The following is a 24,536-nucleotide window of genomic DNA, read 5'->3' as shown; positions in this document are numbered from 1 at the left end:
GTTTCTTTCAAGTGTTAAACAGGAAGTCTTCATCACCTTTTTATCAGACACTGACTGGACAGTTTTCACACTGTCTTCAGCCTTTAGAATTTCTTAATTATGTAAATTAGGTGTCGTTTCTTCAAGAAATTGTCAAGTGTTATCTGTACACATGGTCTGTTTTGGTGTTCAGTGAGTCAGGCAGGTGAAAGAAGAATAAAGGGCACAGTAATTTACATTATACATTTGTAGATCTCAAAACAAAAATAATAATCAGTATTGATTGTATTTTAATTCCCATTGTTTCATGAACATTAATTATGTGTGTTTTTTGTTTTTTTGTTTTACTTTGTTGTGTACAATTCACTGAGATGTACGTGTAGTGCGTTCTTTAAGAATTAAAATAATAATAGTAATAATAATAATACATTAAAAGCTGCAATAGTTGTAACAGGACCATTTTGAAATCAGTTATTTTTCAATGTGAATGACTTATAAAAACAGTGTTGTACTATACATGTATTTCCTTATGTCAAATCATCAATACTTATCACATGAATTATACTACACAATAATTCATGATTTTATGCCTATATAATATCCATATATCCTGGGGTGGATGCTGTACATCAATGTGAAAGTGTTACAGTACTCATCCTACTACAGAACAGGAACCTACATGTATGTATCAAAAGTTCACTCCATCCTTGCTTCACACATCCTTCTTTTCTGTTTGCTGGACTTTAAACATAGTTGCAGTGTTTTTTGAGTTCTTTCCATATGGAATTTTGCAAGGACAGATGTGATGGAACAATGTATCAACATCTCCTCAAGGTTTATGACAGGACATCTTTGAATTCCTGGAAGTAGGAATAGATTTGTCCAGCTGCAGGACAGATAAAGGTTTTCCCAACAGACATCTTGTACACTGTACTCATTTCATAAACTAATGATGTATCATTCTCACACACATTGACAAAACCTGTAAAGGGTCTAGACAGAAAGTGTCACTACAACAACTGTTTACTTCAGTTGTGAGCTTTGCTTATATTACAACTTCTGCTATCAGTTGTGGCCATACCGAGAATGTTACCTACGTGGCTGTCCGCAAAATACTTGCCCTGGATGAACATATCTGGCCAAAATATAAACTTTTACATGTAAGTTTAAGGTAAACACAGGAAATACTACAGACAACAAGAAATCCTTGGATAAAACCTTTATACTTTAGTATACACCAATACTTTTAGAACAAACAACACTTCAAAGTTGACTGTAAAAATATGCATTCTATCTTTTTTAATTTCCCTTAGGACAAATCTGTTACAATATGCACATGTTCCACAATTACTTATCTGTATAGACCAATAAAATAAAATTTGTTTGACCAACTTCTTTGCTACATTTGCCTTGCTCTATCAAGGTTAATGCCCTTCATGTTTCACCTCTGACATAGGTGTCAACTTTTAGAAATTTTCCAAGGGGCAACTAACTATTTTTTCATGGTGCGTCACAACCCTTTTTCACCATCTGAGGCCGACTACATATTTTACATGTTTTGGTGTACTCTTCAATTTTGCTTGTATATAAACAAATTCACAAAGTAGCAGTACAAAATACAAGTTTGTTTTCTAGTTTTGAGCTATGTTTACAAGAACCCTAACAAAGTACAGGTATCACTGCATTCATTTTTATTTCCTACAGGAACATTAATAGCCTCATAATAATAGTTACCTTGTATCATGTTGTTTGTTCAATGTTAAGTTTGGATTCATACATCACTTGCATATTTAGAGACAAAAGCTGGGCATACTGGATGATACACACACTGGATGATACACACACATACATATATACATACACAAATTCACACACACAGACACACAGAAACAGACAGACACACACACGCACACATGCACGCGCGCACACGCACACACACACACACATACACACACACACACACACACACACACACACACACACACACACACAAAGTTGGAACACCTAAAGCTTAATATTATAAGACAAAACAATAACAGTATAGCCATGAATGACAACACCAAAACATCAAATGCTGCAGATTTTGTTGATTAAAATTTGTTGCGCCCCAAACAGATGTGAAAATGTGTATATTTTTCCATTCAGATGAAATCAATGAACGACATGAATGAATGAATATTGCTCAGAAATGTGCCTGCATAGTGGAAAGAATGGAGCATGCTGAATACAAATGTGGCCATAAATTTGACCCAACAGAGAACAACTCCCACATCGATTACATGATCACAGTGATTGCATCTGGGAAAAACCTGTTGTCATCTCTCTCAATGTACTGTTTTTGTAACACAGCTGTGTTTTCATCATGCGTGCATACCTACTGGCACTCCATCATACATACATGTGTTGTATGAGTCTACAACTGCCTTTTGGTATGGAAATGATCTATTGAAGGTTGGTTATTACAATGCAAGTAATGTGATAATTATCATAGTCATCATCAGAATCATCACTGGTCTTCAGTGGCCTTGACTGGCATATACTGACTGTATCTTAATTTTTGTCAAATATAACTACTGATTCAACCAGACTATCATGCTATGCATTCATGTACACTTATTCTAGTAATCTGTGGTATATATATATATATATATATTAAATCAACAGTGTTGTTCATGGGTTTTCAGTTTATTTTATGATTACAATACGTTTATGTTTATGCCAAAGATAGAAAGTATTTTATACCAGCAATATGCAAGTGCTTGAGTTTTAATTGTTGGTCAATACGATGATTATAATTTATAGATCATAGTACAAAAATGTCATCTATAATTAGTGTTTAATTTATGATCCAATTATTTTGGTCCATCTACATGTATACTCTGATACTCCACACTCATACTTGTACATTCTATTTTTAGTTTACCCATAGACCTTGGAGATGGCTATGGTCTATCCTTTTGTCACGGTCCTATTCACAAAACAAATACCAAATTGTCATCACTTGGTTGATGTATGGTTATCACTTGTGTTCACACAAAACACAAAGAACAACCCCCCCCCCCCCCCCCCCCCCTCCCCCCATAAATAAAACAAAAATACAACAAAAATACAACTTCTTGGTACCTTTTGTATTTAACCGATCACAATTCGGGAAGAAATGTTACAAATATTGTTCAATTTTTTTTTTTTTTACAATATGGTGTATTTTAGTAGTTTATTTCAATAGCATTGATAATGAAATAAGCTACAACGTACAGTAAATAACCTTCAGCCATCTTGTTGTGCTGATACGATCAATACATCCAACGTTTACATTCGTTATGTTCTTAGGACACCTTTTAGGTTATTATTGGTAAAGCTGCTCTGAGAATGACATTGACCAGTCGACTTTAATCAATAGAAAAGTCACCGATACCCGACAGGAGGTGTCAAAACAATACCTTGCCTTCTTCTGCTGAATGGCATACCATTGCCAAATCATTAAATCTTTGATTCTTAGAAACAATGGATATGATTGTACAAATATTAACAAGGGCGGAAGTCAACACCTTCCAAGCCTTGGAAAGAGCTTAAGAGCTCAGTAACTAGGTGGCAATAGTACCATCAATATCACTTAAAAACTTGGATACAAAACATGCACACTGTCCACTGAACACTTCAATTTCTGTCACCTAATCCATGCAGATTTAATCATATTTTATCTTTTATGTTAGCAATATGCAATGCTATAACAATCGCTAGAAAGAGAGTATTTTTAATTAATTGTCTCATAAATTTGACAATTACAGGTTTAATGACACATTGCAAATACCAGCTGGCATAGGTGTGCAAAAAGTTTCCCTGACAAAAGCAAGGGTAGAGAAGTTTTGGAAGATGGAGAATTGTAATGTACCTGCAGTAAATTGGGACAAAAATGGTTAAAAGGTTACAAAATATTGATCCACCAATTTGAGTATTCCTAGCATGTCAACAGCACTAACTAATGACAGAAGAAAACATCAAATCTGAACTATTTAGTATTGAAAGGCAAGATTGTACCTCTTTCCAATCATCTCACAGCGCATTTATTAACTTGCAGTGCTTTTACAGATGTATACATCTAACCCTTTTCAATCCCAACTATATCACATGATTAGGCAGGAAGACTTTGATAAATATATGTTTCACAAATGGCTATAATCATTGCCCCCATATCAAGTAATTCACCTTTTGAGTGTAAAACTACGTTACAATAATCCCTCCCAATCTCAATGAAATCTGGTTTAAGCCCAAACTCACGTTTTCCCTATGTCTCTCTCTTTCCCGCTCTACGGTAACGAGTTTCGCACACTGGAATCTTATGAACCCAATAAAATATCCTATTTACTTCAAAATAGTCAGTTTAAATATGTGAGGTTGAATACTTGGTATAGCTTAGTATCTCCTTGGTGCAGCTGAGCAATAGACATTGTGTGTCTTCTACATCTACAGAGTACCCATGATACAACTCGGTACATCTACAGTGTACCCACGTTGCAACAACATGCATTGATATCATGTATGTAAAATATCATATGTACAACAAAAAGCTGTGAATAAAAATATTGCTGTACACCCTTGCAAAACATGGACCAGGTTCCATGGTTATTGATGTCACACATGTAGCAATAGCAGAACTGGGGAAATAGGGCTGGGGGAGGAATGCATGTGCATATGGGAAGAAGTTGATGTGCATGCCTATGGAGGAGGGGTGTGTATGTGTGTGATTGAGTTGATGTCTGTTTGAATACATGTATATATAGGGGATGATGTATGTGTGTGTGTGTGTGTGTGTGTGTGTGTGTGTGTGTGTGTGTGTGTGTGTGTGTGTGTGTGTGAGTATGTGTATATGCACATGTATTGGGTGAAATTTAGATTGTCTTGAGCACCAAAAATAGTGCCAATGGCGTTGTAGTACAAGTGTAGATATTGGGCAATGACTGAATTTTCAGAAGGTTTCAAGGTATTCTTTTGAATCGGTTCAAACCCATCCCTGTTACCTTTGCACAAGATACTATTGGTTTTAGATAATCTATGGGTGTCTTCATGGTTGCTATGCACATTTGTGTCTATATTTGAATGCTTGACTCACTGTTATCTTAGCTAAGGGCACTGGTATTTGGCTGTTGCTATGGTCTTAGTTGCTATTATATAAAGCATACTGTTGTTATCAATGCAATGTACATCATTTGACTGTTGCTATGGGTGGGGTCTAGTTCCTGGATGAATATATGTCAATGTTCATCCACTTACATACCTATCCATCCCCATTGTTATCTTTGCACAAATACTTGTATGGCGTTTTAAAACTATTGGCCAATAGCACAGTGATTTATAATAAACAGTCATTCTAAATGAATGAGATTATGTAAATGTGTCAGAGAGTAAATCTGACTACACATACGCAAACCCAGCATTAAACTAAATAGCCTAGCCTCAGTCCTGGTAGTATGTAATAAGGTAAAATATGAAGAGTTACATCATTTTTGCATTTGAAAATTTGAAATTGACTATCGTTGTTCTTTGTAGTCAATTTTCTCTAAAACCAATGTCCATCATCTCCCTTGTACATGTATGCATGAACTTTGACAATATTGCTTTGATTGAATGGGCAACAAAAGCTACAATGAGAGTTACACACGCCCACACCCACACATACATGTACATACATAGTAAAGTCAACAGCACACATGTACACAGTGTGCACAAGTCAACCAAAGCTACAATGAGAAAGTATAAAGGATGAATGTTGGTGAAAATTTGTCACTTTAATTGACAATTATCATGTGTGTGAGTTGGGTGATTTGTTACTGGAACCAATTACATAGTAGACAGCCCACATGTCCAATTAGCAGCAAATTATCTGACCAATTAATATAGCAATATCAAATATAAGGTTTACATGCTAGTGGGAGTGCTATCTGTGGTTTGAACTATCACACAACAGACAGCCTAGGTAAACTCACACCATTGGTGTGGTATGGTGTGTTTTGTAGGAAAATATCCACATAACCTTGATGAACATAAATTTACAACTAAAATGATAACAATTTACAAAAAAAAAACCCACACAACCTAAGACAGAAGCTGGCATATCCTGGAATTGAACAGACTGCTGCCAGTACTAAAGCCTTTTGTTTTGACATTTCCAACAAAGACAGCCGCCTACAGCAATAAGTACCATACAAATACAACAGCTAGTCATTTCCTGGATTGGAAATTGATCCTATGCAGTAATCTGGAAACATATCTAACAATACACTGACTGACTGGAAAAACAATATTTCCATTTTTAATATAATCCCTACGGTTATATATATAAAATACAAAACAGGATGTGACGGATAATATCAAGTTATTAGGAGAATGATTAAGTACACAAAATTAGGTATCAAATACACAGACATACAATTTGAAGGAAACGATCCAATTTTGATAGACATGTTATTCAAAATATGACTAATGCTAATGTACAGTATAATGTACATATTTTGTTTCATGATTTCTTAAATATGAGGCTGATTGTATTGATTACAGAAATATGATTTATTGCACGCTTTGTGTCTTGTAAGACAGTGTTGTTCAAAGGAATACAAAATATGCATTCAGTGAACCTTGAACTACAAAATATGCATTCATGTTAATTGTTTCTGTTTAATGTTTTGAAGACCGATATAAATTGCACAATAACAACAAGTACAATTTACAACAAAACAAACTACTTCAAATGAAAATGATGGGTTTTTTCATAGCTACATTAACCTTTACTTAAACCTTGCAGTAATAAATGTATAATAGCAGCTGTATTAATCACAACTCTAGTACTAGGTGATATCATTAAACAGTCAATCCCTTCCAGTGTCTATGCTCACAAAATAGCTACCATACAAACTGCCAAAAAAAAAATAAATACAAAATGGCTGATCAGAAATGATTTTAAGCCTTCTGGTATTTGCAACAGCTGGTGAGCAGATACCCACGGCTTATCTACCACTGATCTTTTAAAAAAACATGACCCAGCTAAGCACCGGAAATACCAATTGACCCCAACGAGGTGACTATTGGGGGTTGTATTATTACTGCTATTGAGAGACACTGACCCTTGTATTCCTCTATTATTGATACTGGTACAACACTAACCAATACAATATTATTGTCCAGACAAGATGCAAAGCCCAGTGGAAACTAGAAAGTAACATGTAGTGATACTTTCATATCCACTGAAACAGTAATACAACTGATGTATCATGTCCCCATCTACTTGAAAATCGACAAGTTTTAGCTACCTAGTACCTGTTTCACCCCAGTGGGTGTTAGTTATATAGTTTTCCACTTACTTTTTATCCACATGCATAACAATTAGGTTGGTCATAAACTTACCAGTTCATATGCATATAAAAGATATATCGTAAAAATATGACATTTATTTCCTGATATTGAAGCACAACTCTCATTATAATTTGCGTTCAATATTTGTTTTAGAAATCCAATACATCACCTTAACCTTGAGTGCACATTTGTTTTTAGCTTCAATCTTTACATATTGGATGGCCTTGGCCACATGGGAAGACTATAGAGTTCATAAAACATAGTGGCACACTTCAATATAGTCAACACATACACATAGTATGCGTACAAGTGTTCACTATGAATTGATTTTGGAATGCATCACACATGTGACATACGGCATGTATTCGGCCTCAATTTCATCGCCTGTGTTTATTCAATGGTGAATAGAAAGTGTATTGAACCAATATATCATGATGTTCTGAAAATGAAAAGTGCTCCAATCTTTGACCTGGCTCCTAAAGTACACCGTACAGAAAATGACACTGGTTTATTGACAAGTGCACAATGTACAGACACAACATAATGTTCAGCAGAGTTTGGAAAATCAAGTTGTCAGTTTTACAGTCTGTAATTTTTAGTTCTGATTTTAATCAAAATTCGTTCCCATTCATTCGTTTCTCTTACTTTACAACGGGAATAGCTAAGAATTTTTGTCTATTAGACCAAATTGGTAATTGTGACTATTACAACATATTTTTTTGGACATAATTCCCTCTTTCCCTTTTACCAACATTTATACGTTTTCACTGCATGGCCTTGTTACTATGAGAAATCATATTTTATTGAATATGATTGAAAATAAAATAGCACCAAAAGGAATTGTGCACAACTGATATTGAAATCTATGCTTTTATTTTAGAAAGAAGGTATTCCATTGAATAACTGTAGCACAGTGTAGCATGAGATGTAACCCTAATGAGTTTTGGTGAAGGAATTAGGTGTGAAAGGAAGAAAGATTATGAGTTACTGTATGTCTAATCAAATAACAAATTATGCAACTGGTAGTCCACGTGTATGTGTGTAGACAGTAGACAATGGTAAAATTGCACTTGTAACTTGACTCATGTGGTGACTCCTGCAAAATTGTTTCAAAGTAATGACAAAGAGTGTTTGTTAACTACATGTACCAACTGTGCCTAGCTATGCAATGTACATCTGGGTAAACCAAGTGTTCAGGTTTCTAATGCTATCACTGTAAGTAAAATACACCTCAAAATAACATCCTTACGCATATTTCACCAAGCCTTGGACAAAGGTAATAACAGGATGGGCATATGGACTTTGCCAAGTAACATTATAATGCAAGTTCACTGAGAACAATTAAACATTTGGAAGAAATAACTCTTTTATAGGTGGATGTAACTTTAAATCATTGACAGTGTGCCCTCTAACGATAGTCGCATTTTGTTGTTGTGAGTCAAAATGAGAAAAACTGGGATTTCTTGTGAGTCACCACATAGTGAGAGATGGGGGAACACCAAATTTTAGTCTGTCACTAGAAATTGTGTGCGCCAGTTGCGCATCAAATTGGCTTAGCGGGCACACTGATCACTGATCATTCAATTGAATAATTTTTCATCTGCAACCTGTAAGTTATGTCCCCACCAAGTACCACAGCAATCGGTTTGACAGTTTTTTACACACACACACACACACACACACATTGTACACACATACATGTACAATGGCGGCACATACACAGACATTTTGTGATGCCTATAGCCATATTATAAAACTACCTCTGTGTTCAGTTGTGCTAATAAAATAAATATCATTACATATTATCATTAGTACGATCATAAAATTATTATAACTACATTCTTTACGGGAATGTGATAGTGTATAAAACATAAATTTTGTGGCATAATGGAATGACATAATTTGTTTTCAGCCTGTCCCTTGTCATTATTGTGTTCTATGTAATATTTTTTCATAGATTGTGATCAAATTTTCCTTAAAAATAAGCTTTACTGATATGATGACATATACATCAATTGGCCTTTTAAAATACACTCAACAGGATATAGTGAAACGGATATTGTTCTTGGCTGTAATTCCCTCTAGTATTCAAACAATGGCATGTTCCTCCTACAAACAAATTCGAGTGTCTATTGTTCAATGTAGGTTGAGGAAAACAATCAATAATGTGTCTATTGTTCTACATAGGTTGACAAACAAATGATATGTGTCTATTGTTCTGTGTAAGTTTACAAACAAATTACATGGGTCTATTGTTCTATGTAGGTTGACAAAAACACAATCAATGTGTGTGTCTATTGTTCTACATAGGTTGACAAATAAATGTGGCTATTGGTCTGTGTTGGTTTACAAAAAAACAATGTGTATCTATTGTTCTATACATAGACCAGCTACCACTTGGTGGAGGGTCTATGTTTTATGTAAGTTGACAAAAAGCAATATGGGTGTCTATTGTTCTATGTAGATTTACACACAAAAATATGTGTCTACAGTCTGTCTATTGTTCTGTGTAGGTTGACAAACACATGATATGTGTCTATTGTTCTGTGTAGGTTGATTGTGAACAGATAATGCCATTGTTATCCCTTCTAACCTGCATACACTACATCTATTGTCATACCAGCATACTAGTGTCGCTGTGTATTTTTACACATTTTTTTTTACTTCCTGGTGGAAGACTGCCTCAACTGGCCTTCACCCACTAGGTTAACAGTTGATTCTTACAGGTCATCCCATTTAGTATTATATACATCAGCCCTGTCTTGTATTAATATGACAAAATGTTATTTTGTATGATAATTTAAATTGGTAATCAAAACTGACCTTGAACATATCAAGCTCAAATCCCTAGTAATTCCCCATTGCTTGCAATTGCTATACCTCTTGCATAATATCACACAGAATGAAATCAATGACTACACACTTCCTTTTATTGTATCTTCCTCTGTCAATGTATAAACAGTTCAGAGAGAAGTGTTTGCAATCGTTCATTCTCAACACACATTTAAAATATTGTTAATCATTTCCCATGCAAATTTACAAAGGAAGGCATCCATGTTGCACTGATTTTGTAGCACTGGTTCCATGTTGAAATAGGGTTAAAATTTGGGTAAGAAAAACAGTTACCTGGCAGAACTATACAAATATGGTTGGCACTTAACTAAAGAATAATCCTCTTCATAGACCCTTCACCAATGTCTGTGGAGGGTCTATGTCCTATCTAATAAGATAACCTAATGCAAAAACCTGGGATTAAATCATGGGCCTACATTTGACAAACCATGATATCCTCCAAACCTGTACAATTCATTGTTTCTTATAAATAGAAACCATACCCATCTATAGTTTTATGACACTGAAAATCAGAACTACAAATTTTACTTATGTTAAGGGGTCTAACCCTTTCCCTTCCTTCAATTTACCTATACCCATAACTGCAATAACTCCCTACATTGCTCACAAATACTTGGTTGTCCGTCCACCAAACTATTTGTGTGGACTGATAGATGATGACAAACACACCTCACTGCTGAAAATATTTATCAAGTAAATGCAATAATATTTAGGTAATGAATGAATATATTAACTAAATAAAAATGACAAAACGCTGAGTAATCACGCTATAAGATCAATTTGACTTCTATACTACTCTAATTAATGCTGACAGTCAACAACCAACTACTCCTTGTAAACATTATATATCTGATGTGATCAAAATCAATCATGTTCTGCAGGTAAACAAATTCATACCTTCTATCATTACACACTATTTCCATCATAATATAACAAAGTCTCTGTCTACCAATTTAGTATGTTTACATCAACTTCTCCCCACTCAACCTCCAAAAATATTTTAAATTTTTCCCCATCCAGCCATTCAAAATCAAACTGTTTTATTTATTTATTTGCATGGTATTAAATGTACTCATGAAATGTTAATACAACTTGTCTCCTGAGTTAGAAACAGTTTCACGAAGTCTGCAAGTGATTTATCATATCCAACTGAAAACAATTTGAACAGACAACCCAAATAATCAAGACAGTGTATGTACTTGTGTCACACTTGTTTAATTTTTTCTCTGAGAAACATATCACCGGATGTAAACAAGGTTCCATAGTTCGTAGTGTTATGTGTCTCACAATGACCTGAAGTACTCTTTAAGCCATGCTGAGTGTACAAGACAATTATACATTACAGTCTAAATGTAGAATTTTATGACATGCTTGAATTCCTTACTTCCAGCCACTGTAACAATGATGCTGATAATTCTTTATCTTTGTATACTATATCTGGTGTCTTGTGGCTGATGATGTGGTAGGAACTGTGGTCTGTTACTTATATGCTGAATGACATGGGGATGGGGTGAAAGTGAAAGCTAAGCAAATTGGAAATGCAACGGATTTTGTAAAGAAGTCTGCAAATTCACCTAAATCGTGTCACTGTACTGTATCCAGTGCTTGTCATACATTATTGCTTGGAGTTGTTTTGTCCTGAAATTGTGGAATTCCTCCAATTTACATATGACTTCACTAAAGTGAACCATTGCATAACAATGTTGGGTATTACTATTATAGACTACATGTACTTTCCATATATTGTATTATTTACTTAACTATACTTAGTATTTTTTTTTACTATCAATACAACTGACAGGTGAGACAAGCTGGAAATTCAAATCTGTTGTTATGTTATTATATTCAAAAGTAATATCTTTTTATGGTTAATGTGCTCTGAGCAAAATACGATGATGATTTATTATAAAAATGTGACAGTGTTAGTATATATGTTGACATTGCTTGCCATTACAGCATACTATTGTATATATCTGTGTAGTACAAATATGCACTGTACAAAGTACATTTCCTTGTACTCAGGGGACATCTCTGTTATACTTGAATGGAGGGGAAGAGAAATCAGGGAGATGGAATGAGGAAGGAAGTGGTGAGGAAAGAAATTTTATTGGGAACAGAAGTCCTGGTGATAGAATGGGGTGGGAGGTGGTGAGGAAAGAAATTGTATTATACATTTGAAAGAGCCTACAAAGAAGACTTCATTGTGGGGTACTGTTAGTCCATGAGCTAAACCCCAAGAACTATAGTCACCTTACCACTCAGGGGGAGGGGAGACGAAAATTCTGGCAAATGGAATGAGGTGGGAGGCGGTGAGAAAAGAGATTTTATTGGGAAGAGATAGAATAGGGTGGTGGTGGTACACTATGGTGGTGATGAAAGGATTCATTGAAGACTTCTCATGTTTTTTTCCCAGTGAATTCAGGTCTGTATGTCATCAACCAGTCAAATGATAGCTATACATTAATTTAGTCTAGCTGCCAGGCAGGCTATCAAGGATACATACAGACAGGCTGGTGTCAGATTTACACCAGCATCATACCATTTGTTATGGTGATCATGTCTTTTTTTCTGATCAACACAAAAGAAAACCCCTATCTTTCAAACATCTTGGTGGGAGAACACAGCATTGCATTGTTCATTCTACCCACCCTAGGATGTGGAAGTACTCTTATAGTAGCAATCACATGTATTACTGAACTTATTGTCCACACATGTATGCGATGTGTGTAACAAAGTAACAGTCTAGTACTAGGTATATTGTATAGTTTAGTACCATCTGGGCAAACCTGCTAACATAACCTGATCACCATATGTAATTAAATTGCATATCTAAAATGTATAATTTCACAAACAAATTTGGAAGTGTTATATGTCTGTCTGTCTGTCTGTCTGTCTGAGTCTATCTGCAAATATATATGTGATTTAATCTATCCAGGTATTTGAGTGTACTGTTTCTTATATAGACTGTGGTATGAACAGACAAATGTAAATGGACAAAGTGTTCTAGTTTCTATGGTATAAACAAAATTTGTATTTTTCACCACTTATAAGAATGTATATCACAGGACAAGATTGAGATTTATTAATACAGAAGTGATTATAACTTTCATTATTACTTTCAAAACTGTGCCAATATTTTGTCAATTATTGGACTTGATAATGGGAAGGAGATACTGCAACAATTCACAATTTTCTCACAAATCACTCACTTGCAAGAATTGTTGATGCAACACGATATGCATAAGGAATGTGTGTTAAAAGATCTATGCTTTAAAACTTAGGACAGGACACTGCCAACTCTCAGAAAACATATACACATTCTTGACCCAATTCATACACATAACATATCCTTTGGATGCTTGAAGCAGATGTTTGTTTTGTTCTTTTTCAAAATAGAAATTTGCACATTTGAATTAAAAAGGGGCAGTGACATTTACAAAATTGACCACATAAGGTTAGCTGTAATGTTGTATACTACAATTTAGTAAATCTGATTACACCTAACCACAAGTACAATAACAGTATTGTGGTCTCAAGAAAAGAAGTGATAGTGGTATGCAAGATTTTTAGTCCAGGTCAAGGCAGACAGGAAATTACTACAGCAGACATTTTCTGTCCATTTTAGACATTTGTTTTAGTTTTACGTCTCGGGAGTAACTGAGCCAGCAGCTGGGAATGTTCTGTGTACATGGGTGCGCCATAGCATTCCCATAACTCTGTCTACGTCTGGAAAGGAGTACGAGTGACCTTTCGTCATAAAAGGAAACACCCTGCAAGACACAGAGAAGAAAACATCCGTGTTTTCCCCCTTCCCTAATAATAAATATGATGTATTGGTCACGAGAAGGGACGTCAATCTTGGGTCCTACGTCCGTGAAATTAGCCAAGTAAAATTACTCAAATATCCGTGAAGCCATTATGGAAAGTCACTCGTTAACATGGTATACAGGAAATAAACAAACGCAATGGCTGGACCTGGTGATAAACGTTTTTAGCTTTGATGTTCAAAATCTCATTATTATGTTGTAACTTACCTGGGTCGTTGGCTTGTTGTTCAAGTAATTTCAATTCTTGTGAATCCGACACGGTCTGTTCTAAGACGAACGACAGAAATCTCGCCTGCGTTGCTGACAAGCGATTCAAAAGCGAATACAACGCTACGGTCTGTTCACAGTCCGACCATTCCTTGAAACAGATTGACAACGACCGAACTTGGTCTCTAAACGCCGACGAAGGTTTCATAATTGTCCGTACGAATATCCGTTATTCAGATAAACAACGAACGTTATAGGTAATATTTTCCCAAGTACACTTGTCTGAGTGATACATACAGTGAAATTACAGAGACACTTGCGGCGACTTGGCAGTGTTTTGTCTATGTTATTGTTGAACGAATATTTATATATTTTTGAATATCTCAAAATCCGAATTCAAAACAATGCCACGTTTGGTGAGAATTCACGATGTAAATAACATGAACGGTCTTCTTCGTCAAAATTATACACGTATCAAGGCAAATTATAATTAGAAGAACTCCAAAATTCACAGTTTTCCCAAAATAGTTCGATAAAAACTAGATAATTAGATGTGACTCAAGCGTGATCTTGTTCTCGACAGAAATGACAGTCGAGCTAAAAATAGACTTCACTTCAAAGTTGACGAGGGAGGTGTGTTGACTCCACCAATTCTGTCCAAATTATCCATGGGACTACTTGGTTCTCTCTTGATAACTAGGTCAGTGATTATTTTGGGGTATCTCGAACAAAAACAGTCAGTACATGCACTCCGAGGCAGACGGTCCATCCATAGGTTGTGTCTGGTGAATCACTCCGATCACAATGACGCTCTCTACGCGTGGGCTCCTACACAGGACTCGACGACTGCACAAGACAAACTAGTATTTTTTTCACTCGTTCTTAGAAACCTTCACATCCTTGACTCATTGTGATAAAGGTGGGATATCTTATCCTTCAATATGTATAAAAACATATCGTGAACAACGGCAAAAACGAATGAGATTTCCTCTCGACGATGTGTGTGGTTTTGTTGGCGCACAGCGCTCTCCCTGCGGACCACGTTTATGATAATATTTCCTACGTCATGCATGCTTGATTCAAAGGAGGGTGTCTCCGAGGTCATCTCGCCTCCCATTCATCCAATATATACGGCGCGTTTTTCTCGTCTAGAACATAAAAGTTATACGCAACCAACGCTTAACGTACACGATAACGATAATTGATATATGGGAATTAAGCCAAAAAGTTCAAATAATTTTGGAAAATTTCACAAAATCACAAAAATAAGATTTTTTCACCCAATACCACAACTCCAAAAAACAGCAAAAAAAACCCAAACTGTGAACACAGTGCTGTGAAGTAGGTGTCAATACACAAAGAAACGACATGTCGCCGCCGTCGTTTGTTTCTATGGAAATGCAAATACGGATTTTTTGTCCACAAAACAAATGTTTTATTTTCAGCTGTCTAAAACCTTCAAAATAAGGTATAGGCTTGGAGCTCTAATTCGGAAATTGGTCTAACAACTCCTAACTTTTACCTATACGTGTATTCTGAACTTAGACACGAATGGAGCCTGTATATAACACATTCAAAGAAATTCAACTAAAGCTTATATTTATCAGGATTTTCAATCTTCAATGACAACCTCTCCCCCCCCAAAAAAAAATAATAATAAAATAAAATAAGATAGAAAGATAAAAAGAAGCAAAACAAAAGGACTTACAGTGAATGTTAGCCAGAAGTGTACCAAGGAAAAGTTAAAATTTCACACTGTCATTAAAAAAATCTCGCTTTCATTTCTTGTTTTTCATAGCATTATTTATAAAGTTTTCTAATTTAACCAATTTTTTCACTTGACTGTTTCTCTGTTAGCAACTTTTCTGAGAAAGCAAGTTCTCATTTCCTGATAGATTTTAGGTTGAATACCCCATAGTAAGTCACATATTCATTTGTTTTCTTACAGTATATATACTAATTGAAAACAATATATCTATAACATGAAAAGGAAATCTGGTTTACGGCCATTTTGTATTTGGAGAAAAAACAACAAAAACTTTATAGAGTTAAAGTGGCCATGTGGATTTGGTTTTCACTTTGGATTTTTTAATTTATAATAGCAATTCTATCATGGCTTCCTACTTGACAGTGAAACAACATAGACCATGTCCTTGTTTGTAACTCAATAAACTGCAAAAGATTAATAAATGTGTAAAATCTTTGTTATTGTATGTACGCAATATCAAACTTTTTACACATATTTTAGCTTTTTGCAATGTACCGACTTAATACAAACACGGACTTGGTTAATGTTATTTCGCATTGTAGGAAGCCATGATAAAATTGTTTTATAAATTAAAAATCCAAAGTAAATACAGAAACCTCATCCATATGGCCATTTGAAAAAAAAACGTTTGCCCTGCAGAACTATAGGAAAAAGTATGAGCCCGTTTATCAATTGAATTGCCATAGTGCCACTGATAAGATAATGCTTAAAAAATGCAACATTGTAGGATCCAAACATAGGGCTTTAATTGTTGAAGATTATTTTTTCTCATAGTTTACCATTTTGTCCTTGTTTGTGTTCTAAGGTATTATTCACCTCAGCCTGCTAAAAAGATGTCACCCTAGCCTCGTATTCCAAATTACAAGTCATTCTAGCTCAGTGTTCAGCTAAAAATGACTTGTCATCCTAGTCTAGTATTCCAAATGATTTGTCACCCTAGCCTAGTTCAGTATTCCATATGACTTGTCACCCTAGCTCAGCGTTCTAAATGACTGGTCACCCTAGCCTACTGGTTTAAACAACTTGTCACCCTATAGCAGTGTTCCAAATGACTTGTCACCCTAGTGTTTTCCAAATAACTTGTCACCCTAGCCTAGTGTTCTAAATGACTTGTCACCCTAGCCTAATATTCAAAAGACGTGTCACCCTAGTCTAGTGTTTTAAATGAGCTGTCATTCTAGCACTCTAGCCTAGTGTTCTAGATGATGTCACCCTAGCCTAGTGTTCTAAATGACTTGTCACCCTAGCCCAATATTCAATAGACTTGTCACCCTAATCTAGTGTTTTAAATGAGCTGTCACTCTAGCGTAGTGTTCTAGATGATCTGTCACCCTAGCCTAGTGTTCTAAATGACCTGTCACCCTAGCCTAGCATTCCACATGACTTGTCTTCTTACACCATTTAAAATTGTAAGGCATCCTTGTGTTCAAACTTGCTATGACAACCGACTTAAAGACATTCCTGGACTAAAAAGATTCATTGTTACTGGCACTCCTGTTAACAATTTCCTCAGTAAATATGAGTACCAGTGGTGAAAGGAATGTAATAAATCAACTAATCAGTCAGTTAAACATCATTCCTTAGTAAAATAAATATAAAACTTTGTAGACAGAAATTACATTCTAGCTAGCTATTAAATGTGGTTATCAATCACTTTCTAAAGTTCAAACGAATACAGACAGTGTTCATATTGGAAATTCTTTATCAAACTTATCTGTAGAAATGCTGAGGTGGTCAATGGAACAGATTGGCACTGTTAAAATATCATGGCTGTTTTATTATTTTTTGGTCATTTGCATAACAGATTCTGCATAATAGACGGTTTGTTGAAATCCAGCTACACCAAGGACCGAGGGACTTTTTCTTTGCAAACCATGTATATATTTTTTAATTCACACTCATATATAGTATTGGTTCAAGACATTCAAAAGTGAAAATGAAAACATCCCAACTTTCACTCACAGGTCATTCATTATTTTCATCACTTTCATTCTAGTGACAAACCAAACACAGACAACATTTCATTTCCTTTATATATCAAATTTATTATTTCATCATTGAAATTTGTTTCAAACACAAATGCTATACCTATACACATTCCCACTATAGAAGAAACTATTACTGGGTTGCTATGTGGAGTACATATACATTCTCTTTTCAGTTAGTTTATACAAACAAATACATTTTAGTTTGAAGTCATGATAAAAAATGTCATCTTAGCAGAGTCAAACTTGTATTGCTAATGGCTGTGATTGACTCTAAAACAGCCCTCTTTTTCTCTCTCCTCCTGCTACCTTGACCCTCCAAAGAGGTCATTACTGAGACCTCATTATGCAACATACAACGCCATTGGCAACAGCGCCCTCAAGGTATTAAAATGAAAAGTTTCTGACAAACCTAAAAAGGCAACATCTGATTATTTCAGAAATATTAAAATGATTTGAAAATTACATAATGTATTCAGTGATCTCACAGAAAAATATTGGTCAAACTGTGATAGCACACCACACTGAGAGGAGGTTATCGCGCAGGCTTTAAAAAAAACTGATTTCTAATGCTATTTTGGCAAATATATGACAAGTGTTCTTGACAAAAAATCATTATGGAATGATGTTTTAATTTTCGAGTAAAATTCATCCAAATTTGATCCTACTATATACATATAATAGTATCTTACAACACAAAATGTTACCTTTGCATATTTACTAGGTTGTAGTTAACATATTGCTTTAATAAATATTGCTCTACGATTCAACTTTTCCGTAAACCAGACTAGTATGGAAGGACATATTTCTAAAGAACTGTAGAAATGAATTGCATAACTACATGTACTATTTTTTAAATACAATGTACCTTTGCATAAATTTACAATAATAAAATGAAGATTCTAAAAAAATATGAATACATATTTTTAAAAGTAAGACCATAATGTAGTCTGTATAGTCTGTATACTGGGTTGTTCGGTGACTATTAACATAAATTGGTGATATGCAACCTTTTGTATAAATCAAAAGAGTTGCACAGAGAGATTCCCTTGTAGGAAAAACTTCAGCTCACAATCAGTAAACAAAGTCTCGGAGACTCATGCTCAGTTTGATCCTCGGTTTTGTTTGTGTCTAAGAAAGAATAATCAACTGAAAATGTATTCATTTCTTCAAATTATTAAAATACAAAACTTTAAAATGGATAAATACTTTTATCTGTTTATCAGCACATAATACTTAATAGTCAGGTGGCTGCCAATGAATTCAATATCCTATTTTGAATATAGCCATGGATAATTGTAATATTACATACTGCTCAGTTTTCTGAAGTATTTTGTGTTGGCATGGAGACAAATAAGTGGTGTGTGTGTGTGGGGGGGGGGAGTGGGAGGGGGAGGTATGACAGAGTTGACAATACAGTACAGTGTAGGGCATGACAGTATAATACAATACGGTACAATACTGTATAGGTATAGAACAGTAACAAACTGCATAGCACAACATGGAAATGCATGACATGACATGACATGACATGACATGACATGACATGACATGACATGACAGAGATAATGTACAGTGTGTACTACTCATTAATTCAGTACAGTACTCATTTGACTATCAATACATGTACTCACACTGACATTTCACTATTACACAGTCCATGGTACATTATCATGATATTTCACTATTACACAGTCCATGGTACATCATATCATGACATTTCACTAAAAGTACTCATATCTTGGACTTCTATTAAATATCACATTACAATTGTTTACCTCTTTAATAAAAAACATGTAAATTTCAAAGTGTAGTGAGTAACAATAAAGATACACACTGATTTATACCATGGTCTATCTCTGTCCATTCACTTCCTAATTTTTTTTCAATGTAAAAGTAACCGATAGAGAACCTCACAGCACACTACCAATCATGCATGCTGGTAACTTACAGCATTTCAATGATTTTTTTCTCAGATTATTGCATCTAGAAACTTTTTTTTATGAGTACATAGCTCACTTTCTATTCTAAGCATGGAATGAAACCCAGAAGTTGTTGTACCCTGTTCACACAAATCTGTCTATACAGTTAGTGAAATAAATCAAACATTTGTTTTTATGTGTCTAAAATATTTAAGAAAATATGTTAAATCTACTTTCTAAATTTTACTTCAGCACCACTATTAATCTAATACAAAGACACTCTATTATTAAAGGTTGATATCCCTAGTAGTTTATATGTATGGATTCAATATCAACCACTGCCAAAATACACCAAGGTAAATTCCTATGTCCACATACAACCTACTGTACACCTAGAAATTTTCACTAAAAGTTATTTTTTGCTTATTTTGCTGGAAAACAAAAACACAAAGTATTTCCTAAAACAGTTTTTCGTACGTGAACACAATGTACCATTCTGGTAATTAGTACAAATTTGTCTTTGAGAACTACAGCTGATGACTAATCGCAAAATCTTCTGGTGGCGACAATATCTAGTTTTACAGTAGATCGGCATTCATACAGCTTTGAAGCACGTAACATTTGTGAATAAACTGTTCATACTTTGTTAGGAAACATGTAAGCCATGTTACTCAACAACCCTTCGTATTCATTTCTTTAGTAGTATTTATATTATGCTGACACAAAAGGATTTTTAGAAAGTCTGTCTTTTTTTAAATTTAATTTTCAAATTCTTTACATAGTTCCATACTTCTATATAATTCAAAGCTTCTTGATATATAAATCTGTCTAATTGAAAGCTCAAAAATATGGTCCAAAATCAGAAATTTTAATCAATTACTACTGGTATCTGGACTACAAAAGGTTGTTGAAATTCTTTGATTTTGTTGCATTTATGGTTTTGTAAATGCTAGTTTGGTATAAAACATTCTCCCAATAAAATCTTTTAAACACTGCTAAAGTAACTAGTCTGGGACCGTAATCCCTTTCAGGACACTACATGTCTTTCCATGGTTTACAAGGAGAGACTGGCCACCAATTAAGCTATAACAAGTCTATTGCTCAAACATCAATTATAATTATCACTTTAGTAATGTGTTTTTACAAACCAACACGTCTAACATCTATGTTTACATAGCCTTGATTCATGTTGTCTTACATTAGCAGGTAGACTGAAAATAAAAGTGAGCATCAACGTCTTCTTGTTGAAGACCCACAAGATACTAGTAGTACTTAAACAGGTGCAATTTTTCTGACAAACTAGTTCGGGTCAGAATGATTATAAGTGACTTGTCATTCATGATTCATCCATGAGTACTTTGGATGGAAAGAACAACTCGCTGTAAAGTTTGATTAGTTTGATCAATATACTGATGATATGAAAGGGAAACATAATATCGATGGACTCCTAAACTGTAGGGATATTACATTTGTAAAACACTCATTCTATAATTATGGAAACCCTGGACATAATTTACCAGTTGGAGAAACCTCCTTGTGTCTATCTATCTATCCCCTGCTGTTTTACACTACCCTGTCACAGACATTTGATGGAGGAAAGTGGATGGATGAGTTGTCTTGAGTGCTTTACTGAGATAAAATTGTGGCTTTTGTGGCTAATTAGGGGCAAACCACATATGGATGGATCAAATGATATGTATTCAGGAGATTTGTTTTTAATAGTGATGTTTACCAGTTATATAAAACGTTGTCAAATATGTTGTATGGGACCCTGTGTAGGCTTTGATAATGGACACCATGTTATAGACTTGAGACTTGGTCACCTGGCTTGGCAATGTTGTTTTGCCAGAACACAGTCAGTATGAGGAACCTGGTAGGCATATCTCTAGAGTAACGGTGCCAAGAATAGAAGTGCCATTTACTCCCTCACTAAACGATAATCCCTTTTTGATTGTTTTTGAGTCCAAATGGGGGTGGAGGAAGAAACTTTCATGGTTTTTGAGTCCAAATGGGGGTGGAGGAAGAAACTTTCATCCTTTGATTGCAGAAATGTTAAAAATATATTTTTAAAAGGTTTAGAAATAAGTGACTACAAACAATATGTCAATTATGAAGAAATATTTGAACAACAGTAATATTATGGTTTTTGTCAATAAAAGATGTATAAAGACAAACAGAAAAGTGTAAAAAAAAATAAACAAACAAACTAAGGAAGAACCCAAAGGTTTTTACATGAAGAGTGGAGGAACACTGGAAGGAAAATGATAAATATTCTAGCAACATACTGAAGCATTTTGGGATAATGTTTTAGAAAGATAATAAAAATACGATTTCTTGACCAAAATATCAACAATGATGAAAGCTGCAGAGATTAGTTCATCAAGAACAACATAAACTTTGGTCCTAATATTAAATTATAAAAAAGTAATGAGGCTGGCAGTTTTTAAAATAAACACTTTAAAATATCAATTTGGTCACAAAATAAGTATTTTTGGAATGAAAATAGGGTTCAAAAGGTCCTATAATTTTCATGTATTGCAACATATTAGGAAGTTTGTAATGCATGCTGGTTTATAAATTAGTCTGGACTTGTCTGTCTTTGACTCAAAAATATATAAGTAATGTGGTTGCCAGTTTTAAAAATAAAACTTGACAATATTACTTTGGTCAGAATATACTCAAGTATTTTTGGAAGGAAAATATCAGGAACCTTTAGTGCTATAGATTTTTAAATACAAATTCACATTTTTTTTGTAGGGGAAAACTTGTAACAAATCCCTTCTGAGAAATCACACCTTGCATGTAAAGCAATAACAGATATACTGGTTGAACTACACACAAATACATGAACTCCATGACTACTAGTACTCAATGGCTACATTTAAATCTTACAGCAGTCGGTCAGACCAATCAAATCTTACACCAGTCAGTCAGACCAACCACATCTTACACCAGTTGGTCAGACCAACCACATCTTACACCAGTTGGTCAGACCAACCACATCTTACACCCGTCAGTCTGACCAACTAAATCTTACACCAGTTGGTCAGAACAACCAAATCTTACACCAGTCGGTCAGACCAACCAAATCTTACAGCCGTCAGTCAGAACAACCACATCTTACACCAGTTGGTCAGACCAACCAAATCATACACCAGTTGGTCAGAACAACCAAATCTTACACCAGTTGGTCAGACCAACCACATCTTACACCCGTCAGTCAGACCAACCACATCTTACACCAGTTGGTCAGACCAACCACATCTTACACCAGTTGGTCAGACCAACCACATCTTACACCAGTTGGTCAGACCAACCACATCTTACACCAGTCAGTCAGACCAACCACATCTTACACCAGTTGGTCAGACCAACCAAATCTTACACCCGTCAGTCACACCAACCACATCTTACACCAGTCAGTCAGACCAACCACATCTTACACCAGTCAGTCAGACCAACCACATCTTACACCAGTTGGTCAGACCAACCACATCTTACACCCGTCAGTCACACCAACCACATCTTACACCCGTCAGTCAGACCAACCACATCTTACACCAGTTGGTCAGACCAACCACATCTTACACCAGTTGGTCAGACCAACCACATCTTACACCAGTCAGTCAGACCAACCAAATCTTACAGCAGTTGGTCAGACCAACCACATCTTACACCAGTTGGTCAGAACAACCAAGTCTTACACTCGTCAGTCAGACCAACCAAATCTTACACCAGTCAGTCAGACCAACCACATCTTACACCAGTTGGTCAGACCAACCACATCTTACACCAGTTGATCAGACCAACCACATCTTACACCCGTCAGTCAGACCAACCACATCTTACACCCGTCAGTCAGACCAACCACATCTTACACCAGTTGGTCAGACCAACCACATCTTACACCCGTCAGTCACACCAACCACATCTTACACCCGTCAGTCACACCAACCACATCTTACACCCGTCAGTCAGACTAACCACATCTTACACCCGTCAGTCAGACCAACCACATCTTACACCAGTTGGTCAGAACAACCACATCTTACACCAGTTGGTCAGACCAACCAAGTCTTACACCCGTCAGTCAGACCAACCACATCTTACACCAGTTGGTCAGACCAACCAAATCTTACACCAGTTGGTCAGACCAACCACATCTTACACCCGTCAGTCACACCAACCACATCTTACACCCGTCAGTCAGAACAACCAAATCTTACACCAGTCAGTCAGACCAACCAAATCTTACACCAGTCAGTCAGATCAACCAAATCTTACACCAGTCGGTCAGACCAACCAAATCTTACACCAGTCGGTCAGACCAACCAAATCTTACACCAGTTGGTCAGACCAACCACATCTTACACCCGTCAGTCAGACCAACCAAATCTTACACCAGTTGGTCAGACCAATCACATCTTACACCAGTTGGTCAGACCAACCAAATCTTACACCAGTCAGTCACACCAACCAAATCTTACACCAGTCAGTCAGACCAACCAAATCTTACACCAGTCGGTCAGACCAACCACATCTTACACCAGTTGATCAGACCAACCAAATCTTACACCAGTCGGTCAGACCAACCACATCTTACACCAGTTGGTCAGACCAACCAAATCTTACAACAGTCAGTCAGACC

At 35.5% G+C, this 24,536-nt stretch overlaps 1 protein-coding gene across 1 annotated transcript in view; it reads right to left on the bottom strand.

The window, feature by feature from the left end:
• LOC144450648 (protein Smaug homolog 1-like) overlaps nucleotides 1-15,242 on the bottom strand; it is a 60,900-nt gene extending 45,658 nt beyond the window's left edge. Inside the window, exon 1 of the mRNA XM_078141297.1 lies at nucleotides 14,214-15,242. Within this exon, the coding sequence (XP_077997423.1) occupies nucleotides 14,214-14,421 (208 nt within the window). The 5' untranslated portion in view covers nucleotides 14,422-15,242. The remainder of the gene's footprint in view (nucleotides 1-14,213) is intronic.
• Between the last annotated feature and the right edge of the window lie 9,294 nt (nucleotides 15,243-24,536).

The sequence above is a fragment of the Glandiceps talaboti genome, chromosome 2 (genome assembly GCF_964340395.1).
Source record: "Glandiceps talaboti chromosome 2, keGlaTala1.1, whole genome shotgun sequence".
Taxonomy (NCBI): domain Eukaryota; kingdom Metazoa; phylum Hemichordata; class Enteropneusta; family Spengelidae; genus Glandiceps; species Glandiceps talaboti.
Note: the sequence above shows the minus strand (reverse complement) of the source record. Positions and strands in the feature narration are given on the sequence as shown.